We start from the raw sequence: 17,789 nt of genomic DNA, 5'->3' as shown, positions 1-17,789 counted from the left end.
AGATTGGTTTTTAGTGCTCCTGACACCCCATTCCTTTCTCCCACACCCCTGTTTTCACCATATACCTGTGATGTTCCCTCTCAGTGGAAGTGCAAACCTCTCCAATCCAATTCTCCTGCTCCTTTCTATGTTCTCCACTAACACAGGCTCTACCCATGGATTCTTTTGGGAACCTGTGGGCACCTGCATGAGGATAAAGTTTTAATGGAGAATATTAGCACCAAGGGCCAAGAGAGTGGAGTGAGTAGCACCTTTATTTTCATTAGAAATAGTAATACTGGGGCGCCTGGGTGGCTCAGTCATTAAGCGTCTGCCTTCAGCCCAGGGCGTGATCCTAGAGTCCTGGGACCGAGCCCCGTGTCGGGCTCCCTGCTCTACTGGGAGCCTGCTTCTTCCTCTCCCAGTCCCCCTGCTTGTGTTCCCTCTTTCACTGGCTGGCTATCTCTCTGTCAAATAAATAAATAAAACATTAAGAAAAAAAAAGAAATAGTAATACTTATAAACCTGTAGAAACTGTTAAATGTAACACACAAGAAACTAGGAACCTGGGTGGGGGTGATACAGAGGAGAATCTTAGAAAGAGGAACCCAGATGTCACACTTGGTCTGAGATTAAGTCACTTAGAGTAGTGGTACGCTGTGGCTTAAGCTGTCCCTCCTGCCTTGCTCTCTTCTGGGTGACCTACTCTGAGGTAAGACATTCCTGAGAGCAGGTGCCTAGAGGTCATTCACTTCCAGATATGCTTCCCATGAGGAGGGAAAACTTTTTCTCTGACCTGCCCCAGAAACAGTTCCCAGACCACTAGCCACCCATTCTCTGTTCAGAACAAGGTTGCCCTAGTTTCCTGGCAGGGCTTTGGATCCTGTGTTCAAAGCAGATGGAAGTCCTGGTGACACAGGACTGTGGGTCACAGGCAGACCTAGAAAGAGAGCTCGGCACCCTTATGCTGATTCCTCTTCCTGCTTGAGATCCACTTGTAAGTCTCCTGCTGAGCCATGGACTGGCTGGCAGAGGCCTCCACAAGCCGATGGAAGCTTTCAGGAGAGACTCACACTAGGGAATTGATCTTTTGGCTTTCCTACACCCTTGCAGCATGTGTCCCTTCTTGGGGTGTGAGTGTGTCTTCTCTGTGTGCCCCCGACGGTGGATGAGGACAGGGTTTTTGGGGAAGCTTTTCTCACACCAAGAGCACGTGTACGGCTTCCCCCCAGTGTGTCTTCTGGTGGGCACGGATGTGGGAGCTGTTGTTGAAGCTTTTCCCACGGTGCGCACAGGGGTGCGGGCTCTGCCCAGTGTGGACTCGCCGGTGAGCGCTGAACTGGGAGCTGTTGTTGAATCTCTTCCCACAGACAGTGCACTGATAAGGCTTCTCCCCGGTGTGGGTCCTCTGGTGGACAATGAGGCTGGAGCTCTGGTTGAAGCTTTTCCCACATTGCCCACAGTGGTAGGGTCTCTCCCCTATGTGCATCCTTAGGTGGGCAGTGAGGTTGGAGCGCTCACTGAAGCCTTTCCCACATTCGCTGCACTTGTGAGGCTTCTCTCCTGTGTGGATTGTCTGAGGCCGAATGAGGTAAGAACCTTGGCTAAAGCTTTTCCCACACTGCTGGCACTTAGACATTTTTTCCAGTTCAGGGACTGGCTGATGGCGACAGGGAGAGCCCTGAGAGCAGTCTCCCCCACTCAGGACATGTGCACAAGCCTTCTCCCCGGCACGGAGTGTCTGCTGACTCCTCCTGTCCTCGGACGGGGGTCTCCCCTCACGCTCCCCTGGAGAACATCTACGTTGCTCTCTTGGGCTCAGGTTGCAAAAAATTTCACTAGACTCTCTCCATAGATTCTTCGTCACTTCTGCTTGCCCTGAATCATCCCATTTCTGATTCTCTTTTTTAGCTTTGTTCTTGATCTCAAGACCTGAGGGAAGAAAAAGACACGGGACTGTGGAGAAAGAACAGAACAAGGAGTTACAGGTAAAGCATCATAAGGGAGAAATACCTAAATGGAATTCTTCATGGGATTCAGCCATCTTGCTAAGTCATAGCCTAATTTCATTTTCCAATTGTAGTATATTCAAGCTCCAAACCCTGTGGTCCTGGGGAAAAAAAACCCTGGATTCCACCTTCTGTTTTTGTATACTGTCTTTCTTTCTATTTTCTTTTCTTTTCTTTTCTTTTCTTTTCTTTTCTTTTCTTTTCTTTCTTTTCTTTTTTTTCTTTCCTTTCCCTTCCCTTCCTTTCTTCCTTTCTTCCTTTCTTTCTTTAAAGATATTATTTATTTATGATAGAGAAAGCAAATCCATGCACCAGCGTGGGAGAGGGAGAAACGGGTTCCCCACTGAGCAGGGAGCTCGAAATGGGGGCTCAATCCCAGGACCCCAGGATCATAACCTGAGCCGAAGGCAGACGCTTTACCAACTGAGCCACCAGGCCCCCTATACTGTCTCTTTTTGGATGTTCAGGCAGTGACACATCTGAGGCCGAGAGGCCAGCGCTGTGTCATCCGCTAGTCTGTCTTCAGATTTCACCTCTACTCTTGACGGCCTGGCCGCTGGCAGCTGAATAACAACAGGCTGCCCTGAGCTCGGCAGAAACGAGAAGAAAGCGTGTTGCCAGGACGTGGCCGGCACACGCTCAGCTCAGGAAAGGAAGGTGATGCTGGAGCAGAAGGGAAGGGGAGAGAGTTGGGCTGGAGGCCCATGGCAGACTGAGGAAGCCGAGGAAGGGAGCTGCACGGGGAACACGCCACGTACTCTGTGAAGGTGGCTGGCGGATGCAGACCTGGGCTCTGATGGGCAAGGGGAAAAGCCTCAACACCGAGAGGCAGACTCCCTGGCCTAGAGCAGGCCGTGCATCAGGGCAGTGAGCACGCCAACAACAGAGGCCGCTCCCTCCTGATAGCTGGGCTAATGGGCTCTGGGGGACTTTCCTGTCCCTTGGCTGTCAGAGTCAGGAGTCCTACCAGCTCTGGGTGGGAACAAGACTGGCAGGTCAAGTCTCCCACCTTCCCAGCCAGGATCCCAGAAGTCCTCTTCGTCCCCAGCTGCACCATCGGCCCAGACCCCTTCTCCGACCTCTGTTGGCTCCCCATTCTGCTGACTCAGCTCTCCAGACTCCGTAGCCCTTCCCTCTTGGCCAGGAACAGCACGGCTTGCCACCTTGGGTGCAGAAACCCAGGAGCCGGACACGGCATCCACTTCCTCATAAAGGACACAAGGCTCAGGCACACGGCCTGCCCTCACCTTGTGGTACCTCGACCACAGGCTGTTGAACTTGGTGCGACACTGCTCTGGGGTGCGCAGAAAGCCCTGCTCCCACAGTCGTTCTGCCACCACCCTGTAGGTCTGGCTGTGCTGACAAGTCTGGAGTTTCTCGATGTTGAGCATCCCAGAGGATGGCCAGGAGCGTCTCGGTCTCGTCGTCGCCCCAGTGCACACCTGCTGCCAGGGGCCAAGGGACACACGGTGAGTCCACAGGGGCCTGCACACCACTCGGCAAGGTTAGCAGCTCAGGAAGTTACGTGCGGGTTTGTCCAGCTCTGCCACAACCGTGTGCTGTCATCCCAACCGTGTGCTGTCATCCCGGGGAAGCTACCCCACTGTGGGCTTCTTTCCTAAACACTGATGCTCAGTGTAGTGGAAAGGGCATCCTCTCTGACGGAGAAGGGGCTGTGGCATATTTACCAATGCTGCCCTCGTGTTTCTCTTTATCTCGAATCCCACTCATTTGTCCTGAGACATGACTCACGGAAGCGTGGTGCTTGCCTGTGTGCAGTTGGGGCAGTCCCTGAGGTGTGTGGCTCTAAGCGTCTGACGCTCTCAGAGGGCCCGCTACCTCCTGAAGGCCTGGGTACGCAAGCACACAGGCACAGTTCGAGTGCGCGCTGCCCCTCAGGACCGCTCTCCGCTGTGCGTGTGGGCACGTGTGTGTTGGCGTCTCCCTGGCTGCGGGCTGTCCCCCAGCCCCACGCTCTCCCTCCCACACTCTGTCCCCACTGTGTTCCGTGTCTCGCCCCTTCCTTGTTCCTGCTCGCTGTCACATGTACTGTCCACCTTGGCCTGAGCACTCTGGTGTCTTGCTTTCTCATTCTTGCAGTCACTGTGTGTCGCGCCTACTCTCGTCCTGTTCATCTCCCTTCCTCTAGCCAACAGTCTCCACTCGCTCTGTCTCCCTCCTTCTTTCACAGGTCTTTGGTCTTTGTCTCTCTCTGAAGAAAGGAACACAGTCTGGCCCTGAGGGAATGGGCATCGTTACCCGAGAGTGATGTTAGTCATTCTGAGTGACGCCTCTGTTGAGGGCCCTCTGTGTAGGGCCAGGGCGTGTGTCCTTCCTGACAGAGGGAGACGGCTCTGTCCTCCCACGTGACTGGTCCCTGGAACAACACCGGGGGCTGCTGCTGCCTACAGAGTAGCACCGTCCCAGCCTGGCGTGGGGCAGACAGGACCGCTGGCATCCCACCCGGGCAAAGCGAAACGGGGGGGGGGGGTCAGGCCTCCAAGGGGAGCACAGGGTAAGCGCACAGCCACGTGGACAGACAGCAGTGCAAGGGAGGGCCAGTGGATGGACCGCATGATCTTTCCAACATCTCTGGTAAGAATGGGCTCAGGGGTAAGAGTGAAATGGGAACCCTGGGGACAGCAGGCGTCAAGCACAGCTCACTGGGCCCCAGCTGCCCTACACACAGTCTCCCGGTCTCAAAGAACCCTCCTCTGGGAACGGTTCCTAGGTGCCTGTGCCATCAGCCAGGCTGGGGAGAAACCAGCCTCTGGTGGAGGGCGGCTGCCACAGAGCAGGGGACGAGGGGGGTCACAGGCCAGCAGCACTGGTAACCCGTCAGAAACGCATATTCCTGGGCCCCACCTGCACCCACCATATCTGGAGCTCTGGGGATGCGCCCCAACGCGCTCGCCCCCCAGATGAGTCTGAGGACCACCGCCAGCGCCAGTGGCCTCTGTGTGGCGAGACGCTCTTTCAGCAGACTGTTGGCATAACAGCTGTTTATTTAAAAAACAAAAACTTGCTTCATTCTAAAGCAGTATATGCACATTACAGGAAAAAAATGTTTCATGGAGGGGGGAAGCTCTGAGCCCCACCACCCAGAGATGACCCTAGTACTAAAAATGCCACAGTAACTCAAGCCTTTCGTTTTTTTCAGGCCAGCATAATATATTCCGTCCCAGAAATCCATCTGCAAGAAGGAAGTGGTTCATTTTGTTACCTTATTAACGGAACCTCGGGGGACACATGCAAGTCTGTGATCCTGAGGAGGTCACAGTACTAGGGATCGGAGCAGCCCGAAGCCAGGCTGAGCAGCAGGAGCAGAGCTGGGCACACGGTGAGTCCTGCCCCCTTCACATTCAACCCCAAAGCTTCAGAAACCACACACCAGAGAACAGTGATGTTCGCAAGGATTACAAAGAAAGAAACACCAAGGTTTATACTGATATACTCATTGTTTCATCTGCTTAAGGAAATAAAAAACACTACAGCAAATACACCTGTTAAAAACAATTAAAATTAACAATTTCACCTCCCCTCTCTCGCCCCCTCTTTAAAAAAAAAAAAAAGTTAAGCTGGATGAGATAGGGGCTTTGTCTCAAGTGCATGAAGAGCTGGTTGCAGGTGAGGGCAGATGTGTGGGTGTGAATGTACCTGGTTTAGAAGTAATAGAATTAAATTGCCGTGAAGGAGAATTAGGGCTACACATAAGAAATCTCCACCCTGGGGCGGCTGGGTGGCTCAGTCGTTAAGCGTCTGCCTTCAGCTCAGATAGAAAAATTAAAATTTAAAAAAAAAAAAAAAAAAAGAAATCTCCACCCTATCTAAGTGCTGTTACCAGCAAGTAACATTTGAAATCTTGTGTTGAGGGTATATTTCAAAAGCATTTAATGTGGATCCCCGCAGCCTATTCAAGCTCAGACCCGCCTTCCTCCCCAGCCCTCCTCCTCTGCCCTCCCAAGGGCAGAGACCTCGGCTTACCTTCTGAGTGTTCCCCTGCTCTTTGTTGTGACCTCCGTGACCCCTCCTAAGTGCTTTCCTCTGGATGAACCCCCCGTTTCAGGTGGCGTTTCGGGAACTCTCTGGCTTCTCCCCACAGGGCTGTCTTGTCATTGAGCATTTTCCAGTCCTTCCCAGAATCTGGGACCTGCGAACAGACCCCATCATCTGTCACTACAAATTCTTGCCTAAGGGACTGTAAAACCTGAGAGTGGCATTAGGAAACCACGTGAGACATAAGGAGACAGAAGGAAATGTTCTCAGACCCCTGTAAGAAGAAAAAAAAAAAGATAAAATTTGGTCTCACTCACGTGGCCTGCAGTGATTAAGATCATGAGATGCAAGCACCGAGCAGAGGTGACGTGGCCAGTGCTGAGTGGACACACGTCTGCAGCATGCGAGCACTGCAGCCTTGAGTGGGGAGCACCTCTCCCCCACGTCCAGGCCTCGCCACATCTGCTCAGCTCGCCCAGCATTAAACAGAGCCCTCACATGGGCCCCTTCTGTGTTCACCCTGCAGTCTGCTCCCCGACTCGGTCCTGTGCTGCCACATCCTGATATCACCCTGTGCCTTCCCAGAATGCAGCAGCTCTTGTAAAGCGTAAGCTCACGCTGTCACTGTTGCCGCTGCAGCAGCTGCCACCACCCGCAGGATGCAGTGCCGAGCCCTCCCACCTTCCTTCCTCGACCTCCCACCTTCCTTCCTCGACCTCTTCTGGGTGTCAGAGCCAATCCTTGCTTCTCTGCCAAACAGGCCACATCCTCTCCCACCTGAGGCTCCTGACACAGCTCCTCCCTCCCTCCAGCTCAGCTGTCCCCTCAGAGAGGCCGTGCCCACTTCCTGTCTGCCTGCGGTCCTAGTCCAGTACATCTGTCTGCTCATTCCTGTAGAGCACTTATCCCAAAGTTGCTTGCTTGCTTGCTTGCTTGCTTTCTTTCTTTCTTTTTTTTTTTTTTTTAAAGATTTTATTTATTTAATTGACAGAGACAGCGAGAGAGGGAACACAAGCAAGGGGAGTGTGAGAGGGAGAAGCAGATTCCCCAATGAGCAGGGAGCCCGATGTGGGGCTCAATCCCAGGACCCTGGGATCATGACCTGAGCCGAAGGCAGATGATTAAAGGCTGAGCCACCCACGCGCCCCAAAAGTTGCTTTCTTCCTTTGCTTGTTGTCCATTTTCCCCATGGAGGGTAGGATCCTGCAGGCCAGGGACCACGCCTGTCATGTTCACTGTGAAATCCCCAATATGTGGCACGCGGCATTCATCTCAGAGCTACTTGTGTCTTTCAGAACCACCTGCATCCCCTTCCGTCCCAGGCTTCTAACTGGTCCTTCAAGTGACCAAGTGGTGGTTGCGCGAGGCAGCTGGCGTCCTGAGAAGTGCTATCAACCTGCACTGCCCCACTCACCTCCACTTCTTGCTCTGCCTTTCACATCCCAGACAGTTTCAGGGAGCTCTTTTAACCCTTACATTTCTGTACCGTTAGCATTCCTGTTAAGAGCTTGGCTCTGAAATGCTGGGGGCCACAAGGGAGAGACCAACCCCACAGAGAGAGGGCAAGGAGACCTGGAGCAGAATGGCTGTCAGCATGTAGGGGCTCCCGCTATTCACCTGTCCAGTCTCTAACTCCATACATGTGCTACCGCTTGCTCTTCTCCACTCCCTCCTAGGTGTTATTAATTGTTTCAACTCCCTGGATCCTTCATGAACTTCCTCAGCTTGGACCCTAATGTGTCCCCACCACATGGCTCTGCCTTCTCCACATTATGTCAACACCACCCTTCCCCTGCAGCCCGAGGACATGTCTGCCTCCTCACTGGGGACACCAGCATCTCCCATTCCAGTCATGCAGTCTCCGCACCCAGGGCGCTGCTTCCCGTTGACCACAGAGGAGCTCAGCCTACAGCATCCCTCTGACCCACTCTCCTTTACTCTGTGCCTCTCCCAGACTTGGGATTGGGATCTTAGTAGCCTCCTTCCCACAAATCTCCCACAACCAAAGCCATGTTCCTTTTCTTCTCCTGTGCCTTTCACACCTCCCTTCTCCCAAAATGTACAAGATCATTACACTGACCAGCTGTCAGACCTAGTCCCTAACTGGACAGGTGCCGACTTTGTGAGACTCCTCACTATCCCATACTGACCCCTTAATCCTGGCGCAGGAGCAGCTCTAATACAACTTTATTTAGTGTAGAACACACAGCATCTGCATTCAGGGAATCTTCCATGCAAGAGACACTGGGTTTTAATTCACTAACTCTAGTTTTTCTGATTCCCTGGGTGAGGGATAGTTGTCCTTTCCCTGGCCTTCTGTGGGGAGCTATTCTGAGGTTTTACATTTGTATTAGGGACCCTAAACACTCACTGAATGTATCAGTGTCTACGTTATAGCGGCAAATGAGAAATTCTACCCATAAAGGAACGGCAGGGGACCACCCCAAGCTAGGTCCTAGTTTCTGGTGGGTGACAGAGGCTACTGTGCATTTCTCAACTTGGCTCCTCTCCGCTAACCCAGATTCCTGTGCTTCTCACTCAGTTCTTCATAACGAAACTCACCAGGTTCTGAATGCCTTTCCTTACCTATTGCCCAGATCCACTCTGTACGTCCTCAACCAGAGCCACTGCATCCTCGCCATTTTCTGGATGTTGCTCTCTCACCCAGGTCTGGATCTCCTCTGGCAAGATGGTCAGAAACTGCTCCAAAACCAACAGCTCCAGCATTTGCTCTTTTGAGTGTGTCTTAGGCCTTAGCCACTGACAACAGAGTTCCCAGAGCTTGCTAAAAGCTTCGTGGGGGCCAGCTACCTCCTGGTAGGAGAACCGCCTGAAGCGCTGGCGGGAAGCTTCCGAGTGAGGGTTGGTGCTGTTTAGGGCTGATTTCTGTCCCTGTGAGCAGTCCTTGCTTGGGGATGGGTATGCCTGGGGACTCCTTGTTGCAGCCATGATTTGCTTCAGCAGACTGGCTGACTGGCAGCCACTTCTACCCTGGAGAACAGATTCCATTTCTTCTCATATCACTGGGAAGCCATTCTCCTGGACACCAGTGAATGTCTTCCTGGCATTAGAGAAACATGAGAATATCTTAGTGGTGCACAATCACAGCTGAAAAAGACTCTAATTGGAAGGGAAGCTACAGGAAATGGAAAAAGAGCATAAAGTGATCTCATATTCCTTCCCTCTGCTTCTCGTGATGTACTTTCTGTCCTTTTCCTTTGCTCCCTCTACAATCCGAGAATCTAAAGCACTGGAAATATCAAAACTGTTTTCTCCACAGCCGATTGGTATTTGCTCATGAATTTCCCAAGCTACTTTCACAGTGTAGTCCAGCTGTTCTTTCTTGTGTTCCCCATATGCCTGGATCTTGTTCCCTGCCCTTCCTCCCCTCAGTAAGCCAAGAGCCATCTTCCCAGTTGCCACCTTCTCGTAAGGTGCCTCTGGATTAGCCTCTTATCATTTACCCCCTGCTCTCTACCACCACCACCACCACCACCGCCCCCCCCCCACACACACAGAGTGTGGATGAGAAATGACTGGCTTGCTGTATGCTTTTATTTTCCAGTATTCCTTCCTACTTAGAAATGCATCTTCTTCCTTTGTGATTGAGTCCCTCTAAACTCCAGTGGGTCTGGTGGGGCTATTCATTATAGTACCCTTCCCTCCCACCCCAGGAGCAGGCATCTGACATAAACCGAGCCTGTCAAAATTCTCTGAGGTTTTACCTAAGGTGGGGTGTGAGAAGTTCCAGATTTCCTAGGAATTGCTGAATTGGGAGGATGTAAGACTGGAGCTACCTGTAATTGTGTCACTCAACATTCCACTCCTCCACCAAAGGGGTGAGCCTCTTCACAGAAGTAAAAACAACCCCCCCAAAAAAAAACTTTTAAACAAATGCATTTGGGTTATTCTTCTTCCAAAGTACTTGAACTGCTTTCACTTATAATCTCTTTACATATAATGCAGCCCAAGAGGCTAGAGATTGAGAAATGGAAGGCATTACTGGTAGCAGTCCTTTTTAACAAAAAAGGAGAATCCCACGGCACAGCTCCGCAGCAAGGCCCAGGCCTCAAAGATGTATGCCATGCCTCAGATCTTCTACATCCGGCTCCTTATCCAGATGAAGAATAGTTTAGTAAATGGTATACTAGTTTCATGCGGAAGTCGGAACTTGTGCTCCTCTTGACCCCTAACATCCCGTCCATAGTTGGAGAATACTGCTCTCGTGTTGCACTCTGGCGAAGACCCTGGCGCTCGGCAGAAAGCAGGACGAGGATGGGAGCCGGGGTGGTTCACGTTTCGCTAGGCAGAGATGCCCTGAGTCGTGCCGGCTCCCTGGGCACGAGGGTCAGGCGCTGGGGCGGAGGCGGCGTGGGGAAGTACCCGCAAGGTCACGGCCCGCAAGGAGTCCAGGGGGGACCGGGGCGTGTGCGGGGGGCGCCCGCCCCTGTGCCCACCGCCCTGGAACGACTCCCAGCGGCGAGGGGTTCACAGGCCGGCATTGAACCCAGCTTCGAGCCCGTGGCCGCGAGGAAGCGGAGCACTCACCCGAATCGCTCAGCCGCCGGTCCGGGAGTCACCCCCTGGGCACCCCCTCCCCTTTCCACCGGCTCTAGTCCACCCGCCGCGCTTGTTCTCGAGCAGCGCCATTGGACTACAGCTCCCGCCGTGCACTGCGAAGGCTGGTCGCCGTCCCTCGCCAGCATCGACAGACTCAGCAGCAAATAGACGCGAGAGACCGTCCTCTAGGAGCCAATCCCCCAGGAGAGGGGGCTGGCCCTCCTGTGCCGTACTTCCCCGCGTCATTCCCCCTCAGCCAGTGGGAGTGTCCGCGACGAGCGGCCTCGGCCCCGCCCCCAGCTCAGGCTCCCGGGTTCCGCGTCCCAGGTCCCCAGAGAGGTGAGTCCGCGGCAGGTGGGCGCGGGGCACTGGCCTGTCGACTACGCTGCCGCCCCAGGCGTCAGCCCGCCGGGCTCCCACGCAGTCTCGAAGTGAAGCCGCGCGCGGGGGAGCCGCAGCTTCGCCCAGCTGGGGGGCCGCCGGGGCGCCCTCTGAGGCCGTAGCGGGCGGGCCTGCCGGGCGTCGGGAGCGAGCGGCCGCCGCGCTTCGCCTGCCCTGCGGCGAGCGGGGGGGGTCTTCCGCGCGGTCCGTGCTGCTAGCCCCGCAGCTCCTGGCGAGATGCTCGCGGTCGGCGCCGCCCGGGTGCCGGGGAGGTGGCGCAGGCCACCTGTGTGACAACTCGAACTTTTCCTGGGGTTTCCCGACCGCCAGTTGGGTCACGTTGCGCAATTCTACTGAGACGTCGTGCGTTTGTCGATGAAATAAAAGCAGGATTTTCCCCCAGTTCCTTTCAGGACGTTATGACTTTGCTCCATTTGAGACAGTTCAGGAAACTGCCAGAGGGACAGACTTTCCCCACGGTCAGGCCCTGTGTTGTCCCCGGGAGCTTCGGGCCTCTGTATGTCCCGCCCTCCCCAACATCTCGCTGACATTTAGAGAGACTTCTGCGGAACCATGAGCCCGAAGGCTTGAGCTGCTTCCGGGGAGGAGAGCCCGTCTCCTGAGCCCCAAGATGGCGGCGAAGATGGAGATAACTTTGAGCTCTCAGTCCCACATTCAGGCTTCCTCCAAGCCAGAGAGACACATAATAACAAAGCTGGAAGACAAACGGGGACCCGCTCTGCAAAAAGACCGCCCCGATCCTGAGCTCTCCCGCCAGAGCTTTCGACGGTTTTGTTATCAAGAGGTGTCTGGACCCCAAGAGGCACTCTCGCGGCTCCAGCAGCTCTGCCGTCAGTGGCTGCAGCCCGATCTGCACACCAAGGAACAGATTTTGGAGCTGCTAGTGCTGGAGCAGTTCCTGAACATCCTGCCTCCGGAGATCCAGGCTCGGGTCAGACATCGATGTCCAACGAGCAGCAAGGAGATTGTGACCCTGGTGGAAGATTTTCAAAGAGCAGCCAAGAGACCAAAGCAATGGGTAAGGAGGGCCCTCTCTCATGGTTGCCAGGAATTCTTTTTATCTGGATAGTATCTGGTCTCTGGATCCCTCCCTAGTTAGTCACAGTCCAGAAATGGGCCCAATGGCTTCAAATGTTGCTTCTGGCCTCTATTTGGGAACCCTCCCTGGGAGATATAAGAGTTTTCAGAAAACCCAGGCACTGGTACTCCAGTGGGAAAGTAGAGGATCAAGTAAGGTTCTTGCATTTTTGCCCACACATCTCCCCACACGCTTTTCTCCTGATGGTTTCCTATAGTCAGGATTTTTAGCAGGCAGGGTCATCTTGTTGGGTAGGAATTTGATTTGGGGGGGATTTCATGGTGGACCTTGCTTCAGTGCAGTGTCTTCCCTTTGGATCAGGAAGTTGCAGCTCACTTGGCCATTATTTCTTCCAACCCCCACCCTCCAATTCAGACCCCATTCAGGGCCTAGGCAGGAAGCAAACAACCATGTGCTTTGAGGAATGGAGGCAGTCAGGGAGCAGGGTGGGTGGTCTTCTCCTAGCCCTACTACTACTGGGATCTCCTTATCAGGGAAGCCTTGGGCAGAGCAATTTATTAGGTATGTTAGTTTTTTCGTGGACTCATCAACTGCTTCCCGATCCAACAGGGCCTGTTTCCAACAGAATCTGGCAAGTGGGTGAAATAGGGTGGACGTAGGGTGAGACATAGGGTGTCTGGATGGACATAGGGTGAGAATCTGCTAGGCCAGTGTCGTGACTGACTCTGCTATCTGTGCCTTCTGTCTGATGACTTTGAGGCCCTGAGAAAGACCCCCATTTAGGGTCACCCAATCAGGAAGTCTTGGCTGATTTGAAGCAGCCTCCATGGATTAGGATTAGTCTCCCTAATCATTCTGCACGTCCTTTCCTTTGGTACCTTTGAGAGTTTTCATAGTCTCTCAAAGTTGGCCTCCAGACTGTTGTCAGGAATTCCCAGGGTAAAGGGGTCATCACAGAGCAGTAAGAAGTCAAGGTGCCCCCAGTCAGTCCTCAAGCTGTGCTCTAATGCATGGGGCTTGTTCCTAGGTGGCCGTTTGTATGCAGGGGCAGAAGGTGCTCTTGGAGAAGACTGGATCTCAGCTTGGAGAACAGGAACTGCCAGACTTTCAACCTCAGACTCCTAGGAGGTATCCCAGGGAGAGCCCTCTGGAGGAGCCTTCCCAGGTGGGATCTCAAGACCAGCTGAGCTCTCATCATTGGGAAAAATCCCCACTCCTCCAGGAACCAAGCCCCAAATTGGCTGGCACAGGTAAACATTCCATGCCTCTTCTCTCCCTCTCCTAAATTCTTTACCTCCATCAGGACGGCTAATGGTTCTGAAACACCATAGACTGCATATTGGGTTTTATAATGTTTGATGTAACAGTAGATCTTTATTTCCTAATGAATTTCATTGATTAGAATGGTAGTGATGGTGTATATAAGAAGTATGGTTTTATCATTTTCTGTTAATGACTTTTTGACAATCTGTTAATGACTCAGTGACATTGCATAACAGGATTAACTACTCTCTCCCCTTCAGAGCTTCTTGTAGTGAAGACAGAGCCACATATGACCACTGATGAACTTGCGTGCAAACCGTGGCTGAGTTTCGTCACTTAAAATGGTTCCAGGTTGGGAAGGGGCCTAGAGAGTGCAATACTTTAGAGGAAAAGTCCTGCTCCGTATTATTGTCTGCCTCTTCCTCCTCCTCTGCCATTGTATGTGCTTCAAACCTGGTGTCCATTTCCCCATCTGTCTGTGGTACATTGCCAGTCATTGCTGGCCCTACTGTACTCAGTCCTATCATCTCTAAGACTGAATAACAGAGACACTTTGGCCAGTCTTAGTGATGTGAGTAGAGGGGATGGTCAGCAGGTTAGAGAATGTTACCAGAAGGCTGGAGCGCTTTGATTTCCTTAAGAATTGCTACATTCAGTGAAACACTTCAGTTTGGTTATTCCCGGAATTTAGGAATGGAGAAGACCTGGGGTATTCAGTGGAAAAGCACTGTGACCCTGGCTGAGCTCCTGCCCCATAACCTATGGGCTTCGTGGTCCTGAGCACACACACTCCCTTCTGCTTCATTGCAGGCAGCTCAGTGTGCATGCAGGCTCTCTCTCCTTTTATTTGATCACCAAAGGTAGATTCTCATGTTCCTCACCCCTAAGTTCCAGTAAAGCCTTCCTTCAGAGCTGCACTGCCCAGTAAGTTGCCATTCTCCACATGTGGCTATGTAAATTTTATTTATGGAGATATAATGCACATACCATGAGATTCACCCCTTTGAAGTATATGTTTCAGTGGTGTTTAGTACATTCACACACTTGTGTGACCATCCCCATTTGTCTAATTCTTGAAAATGTTCATGACCTCAAAAAGAAACCCAGACCCCTTGGCAGTCACTCTCCAGCGTCCCCTCTCCGGCCCCTAGCAACAACCATCTGCTTTGTCTCTGGATTTGCCTATTGTGGATATTTCAGAATCATATCTGTTGTGCTCTTTTGTGACTGGCTTCTTTCACTGAGAAGGTTTTCAAGGTTCATCCATGTTGTCACATGTGTCACTCCTTCGTCCTTTTTACGGCTGATACTACGTTATATGGACATTTTGTTTGTTTATCAGTTGATGGTCATTTGGGGTGTTTCTACTTTTTGGCTGTTAGGAATAGTGCTTCTATGAACATTTGTGTACAAGTTTTTGTGTGGACTTATGTTTTCCTTTCTCTTGGCCGTATACCTAGGAGTGGAGTTGCTGGGTCAGACAGCAGCTCTATGTTTAACCTTTTGAGGAAACACCAGACTGTTTTCCAAAACAGCTGTGCCATTTTACATTTCCACCAGCAATCCCTGTGAGGATTCTGATTTCTCCAGTCAGCACTTGTCGGTTTTTCAGTTACAGCAATCGCATTAGGTGTGAAGTCGTATCTCATGAAGGTTTTATTTCCCTGATGGTGGATAATGTTGAGCATCTTTTCATGTGCTTATTGGTCAGTTGAATATCTTCTTTGGAGAAATATCTATTCAGATCCTTTGCCCATCTCTAAATTGTGTTAGTCTTTTGTTGTTAGAGTTCTTTATATATCCTGGATACTTGACCCCTACGTATAATTTGCAAGTATTTCCTCCCATCGATGGTTGTCTTTTCACTTTCTTGATAGTATCCTTTGAAGCACAAATGTTTCTAATTTTGATCAAGTCCAATTTATCTATTTTTCACTTAGTTTGCTTGTGTTTTGGTGACATATCTAGAATACCATTGCCTAATCCAAAATCACAAAGATTTACACCTATGTTTTGTTCAAAGAGACATTGGCTTAGCTCTTCTATTTAGGTCTTTGATCCATTTTGAGTTATTTTTTGTATGTGTTGTGAGGCAGGGGTCCAACCTCACTCTTTTGCTTGTGGAAATCCAGTTGTCCCAGCACCCTTTATTGAAAAGACTGTTCTTTCCCCCATTGAATTGCCTTGACAACCTTGTTGAAAAGCAGTTGACCATAATTGTTATAGGCTGCTTATTTAAATCTGAATTAAAATTTAGTAAAATTGGATAAAATTTAAAATTCCGTTTTCTCCATCACATTAGCCACATTTCAAGAACTCAGTAGCCCCATGTGGCTAGTGGCTGCCATATTGAATAGTATGTGCGCGTGCCCATGTCCGCACACACACTTCCCACGTGGCAGGAATCCTGTGGGATAACACAGCTGAAGATCCTCCAACTTGCCCACAGACATTCCAGCTTGGTTCTGTCCTGATCCTCAATCATCGTGGTCAGATATTGCAGAGTTTCTGAAATTAGGATACATGTCTAGCCCATATTGCAGTTTGTAACCCTAATGCTGTCACGTTTGTAATGAAAGAACATACCACATTTGCTGGGTTTCCCATTATTTAAAGAGCCAGTGGTGATCATTCCGTGTCCATGTGAGTGAGTTGATTTGCAGTGTTGAAAGTTCAACTCTCTCCTTTCTTTTCATTTAGTTAATTGACACTCAGGTCTGATGGGTTTGCTTTTCCTTATTTATTTTCCCTAACCTTTTCCTAAAGGTAGGAAGGAGAGATGGGGTTGGAGAGCTTGGTTCCTAACTTTGATATAAATTACAGTCACCCAAGGAGCCTGTTAGCCACATAGATTTCCAGGTTCCCCATTCTGACTCAGCAGCCATGGGGATGCAGGGGTAGCCTACTTGTGTAACAGGTGCCCCAAATGACTCAAATGCAAGTTGCCAGTGGAGGACCACACTTCAAGAATATTTCTTGGCTCTTTTGCTGAGCTGCTTTCTTCAAAGCCCAGAAAATGAAACATATTCTTTCTGATTATAGAGGCCCCCAGAATGAAAAGTGACAACAAGGAAAATCCACAGCCAGAGGGGGCTAAAGGAGGAAAGCCATGTGCAGTGTCCCCTGGCAGATCCAAAGGGAATGGTCTGCAGAGTCCTGAGCCGAGAGGGGCAAATATGAATGAATCCCGCTTGACACGGAGGCAGGTCAGCCCCCCAAATGCTCAGAGGCCATTTGCTCACTACCAGAGACACTGCAGGGAACTGGAATACATCAGCAGCCCCCTGAGAGAGCTGAAGAAAAGCAAAGGAAGCAAAAGGAGCCTGAGCAGTCGTTTGCAACGTCTTGGTCACCAGCCAACCCGCTCAGCAAAGAAACCTTACAAATGTGATGACTGTGGGAAAAGCTTCACGTGGAATTCGGAGCTGAAAAGACACAAGCGTGTACACACAGGGGAGAGGCCCTACACATGTGGAGAGTGCGGGAACTGCTTTGGGCGCCAGTCAACCCTGAAACTGCACCAGAGGATCCACACCGGCGAGAAGCCATACCAGTGCAGCCAGTGTGGGAAAAGCTTTCGCCAGAGCTCAAACCTCCACCAGCACCACAGACTCCACCACGGGGACTGAAAACAGGGCTTCGTTTTCTCTGTTCAGAAGGAAGGCAACTGTGTTTCTCCTTCCCCTTACTTGCATGTAAATCACAGACTGTCTGTGTGACTTACAAGGAAAGCAAGAAGTCCCTGAGGAATGCCGGTGCATGTTTGGCTGCTGAGGAGTCCCAGAAGACACCAGGGGGGTCGTGATAGAGCAAAGAGATTGCAGGTCTGGGTGTTGGGTCACAGAGAACCGGGGTTTCGCTAAGACAATCCGGCCAATCCTGCAGGTGCCCCTGCCCCTTTATTTATCCTCTAAACATGTCCAAGGGTAAATTACATACATACTTAATGTACTTGCTATCATACCAGACAATCTTAATCACACACACACTTCTTTAATAAAGATCAGTGATCCACTAGAATTTCAAGGCAAAAGTTAATTGGAATATAAATGCCCTAATATTCTTACTATAATTCCTGGCTGTTCATAACAACACATGAAGTGAGAGTTTGAACGTGTTTGTATGAGGAGAGGATTTCCAAGTAAATAGTGCTTTTACACACACACACACACACACACACACTCACACACACGGAGGGATCTATTTATATGAAAGGACCTTTGATTTAGGAAGAAATCTCCACAGCTGCCGCAGCCCTCACCCAGACAACGGGAAAGCGACAACAGGAAAAAAGCACGTAGCGTGTGTAGACAGCTAAGGACATGCCAAAGGGACCCTTACTACTCTCCTTACTCACTTAGGCTGGCAGCCTTAAGAATAACAAAGTGATTGGGGTGATGAAGTGTTACAGAAATGGATTATTTCAGTACATTTACTTAAACTCATTGAAATGGGTTAATTTTATGATAATATAAATTATATCTCAATGAATTTTCTTAAAAAACGCAAAATATATTTGTATAAAATGTAAAAGTCCTGGA

At 50.9% G+C, this 17,789-nt stretch overlaps 2 protein-coding genes and 1 long non-coding RNA gene across 4 annotated transcripts; 2 read left to right on the top strand and 1 right to left on the bottom strand.

The window, feature by feature from the left end:
• Nucleotides 1–431: 431 nt before the first annotated feature.
• On the bottom strand, nt 432–10,636 carry ZSCAN32 (zinc finger and SCAN domain containing 32). The gene is given in 10 exon segments (XM_040635440.1): nt 432–1,216; nt 1,218–1,911; nt 2,956–3,371; nt 3,373–3,442; nt 4,253–4,311; nt 4,313–4,383; nt 4,676–4,740; nt 5,973–6,138; nt 8,571–9,045; nt 9,710–10,636. Coding segments are annotated over 9 exon segments (2,127 nt in total). The 5' UTR covers nt 8,994–9,045; nt 9,710–10,636; the 3' UTR covers nt 432–1,053.
• LOC103668537 lies at nt 1,909–5,504 on the top strand. Its single transcript, XR_005836116.1, has 3 exons — nt 1,909–1,967; nt 3,336–3,457; nt 5,149–5,504. It is a non-coding gene; the product is annotated as an uncharacterized LOC103668537 (long non-coding RNA).
• A 186-nt stretch (nt 10,637–10,822) lies between the features above and the next one.
• Nucleotides 10,823–17,268, top strand: ZNF174 (zinc finger protein 174). Of its 2 annotated transcripts, XM_040635434.1 has the most exons (4): nt 10,823–10,883; nt 11,329–11,964; nt 13,013–13,235; nt 16,291–17,268. In XM_040635434.1, exons 2-4 carry the CDS (start codon nt 11,557–11,559, stop codon nt 16,875–16,877), a joined length of 1,218 nt encoding a protein of 405 aa, XP_040491368.1. In that variant the 5' UTR covers nt 10,823–10,883; nt 11,329–11,556; the 3' UTR covers nt 16,878–17,268. The 2 variants fall into 2 exon arrangements, with proteins under 2 accessions (XP_040491368.1, XP_008695038.1); XM_008696816.2 differs by lacking the exon at nt 10,823–10,883 and having other exon boundaries at nt 10,933–11,964.
• The last annotated feature ends 521 nt before the right edge of the window (nt 17,269–17,789 follow it).

The sequence above is a fragment of the Ursus maritimus genome, unplaced genomic scaffold, assembly GCF_017311325.1.
Source record: "Ursus maritimus isolate PB19 unplaced genomic scaffold, ASM1731132v1 scaffold_2, whole genome shotgun sequence".
Lineage (NCBI taxonomy): Eukaryota > Metazoa > Chordata > Mammalia > Carnivora > Ursidae > Ursus > Ursus maritimus.
Note: the sequence above shows the minus strand (reverse complement) of the source record. Positions and strands in the feature narration are given on the sequence as shown.

Coding starts and splice junctions, on each gene's coding strand:
- ZNF174 (XM_040635434.1), top strand. CDS start 11,557: ATGGCGGCGAAGATGGAGATAACTTTGAGCTCTCAGTCCCACATTCAG. Junction 11,965..13,012: donor CCAAGAGACCAAAGCAATGG/GTAAGGAGGGCC, acceptor GCTTGTTCCTAG/GTGGCCGTTTGTATGCAGGG. Junction 13,236..16,290: donor CCCCAAATTGGCTGGCACAG/GTAAACATTCCA, acceptor TTCTGATTATAG/AGGCCCCCAGAATGAAAAGT.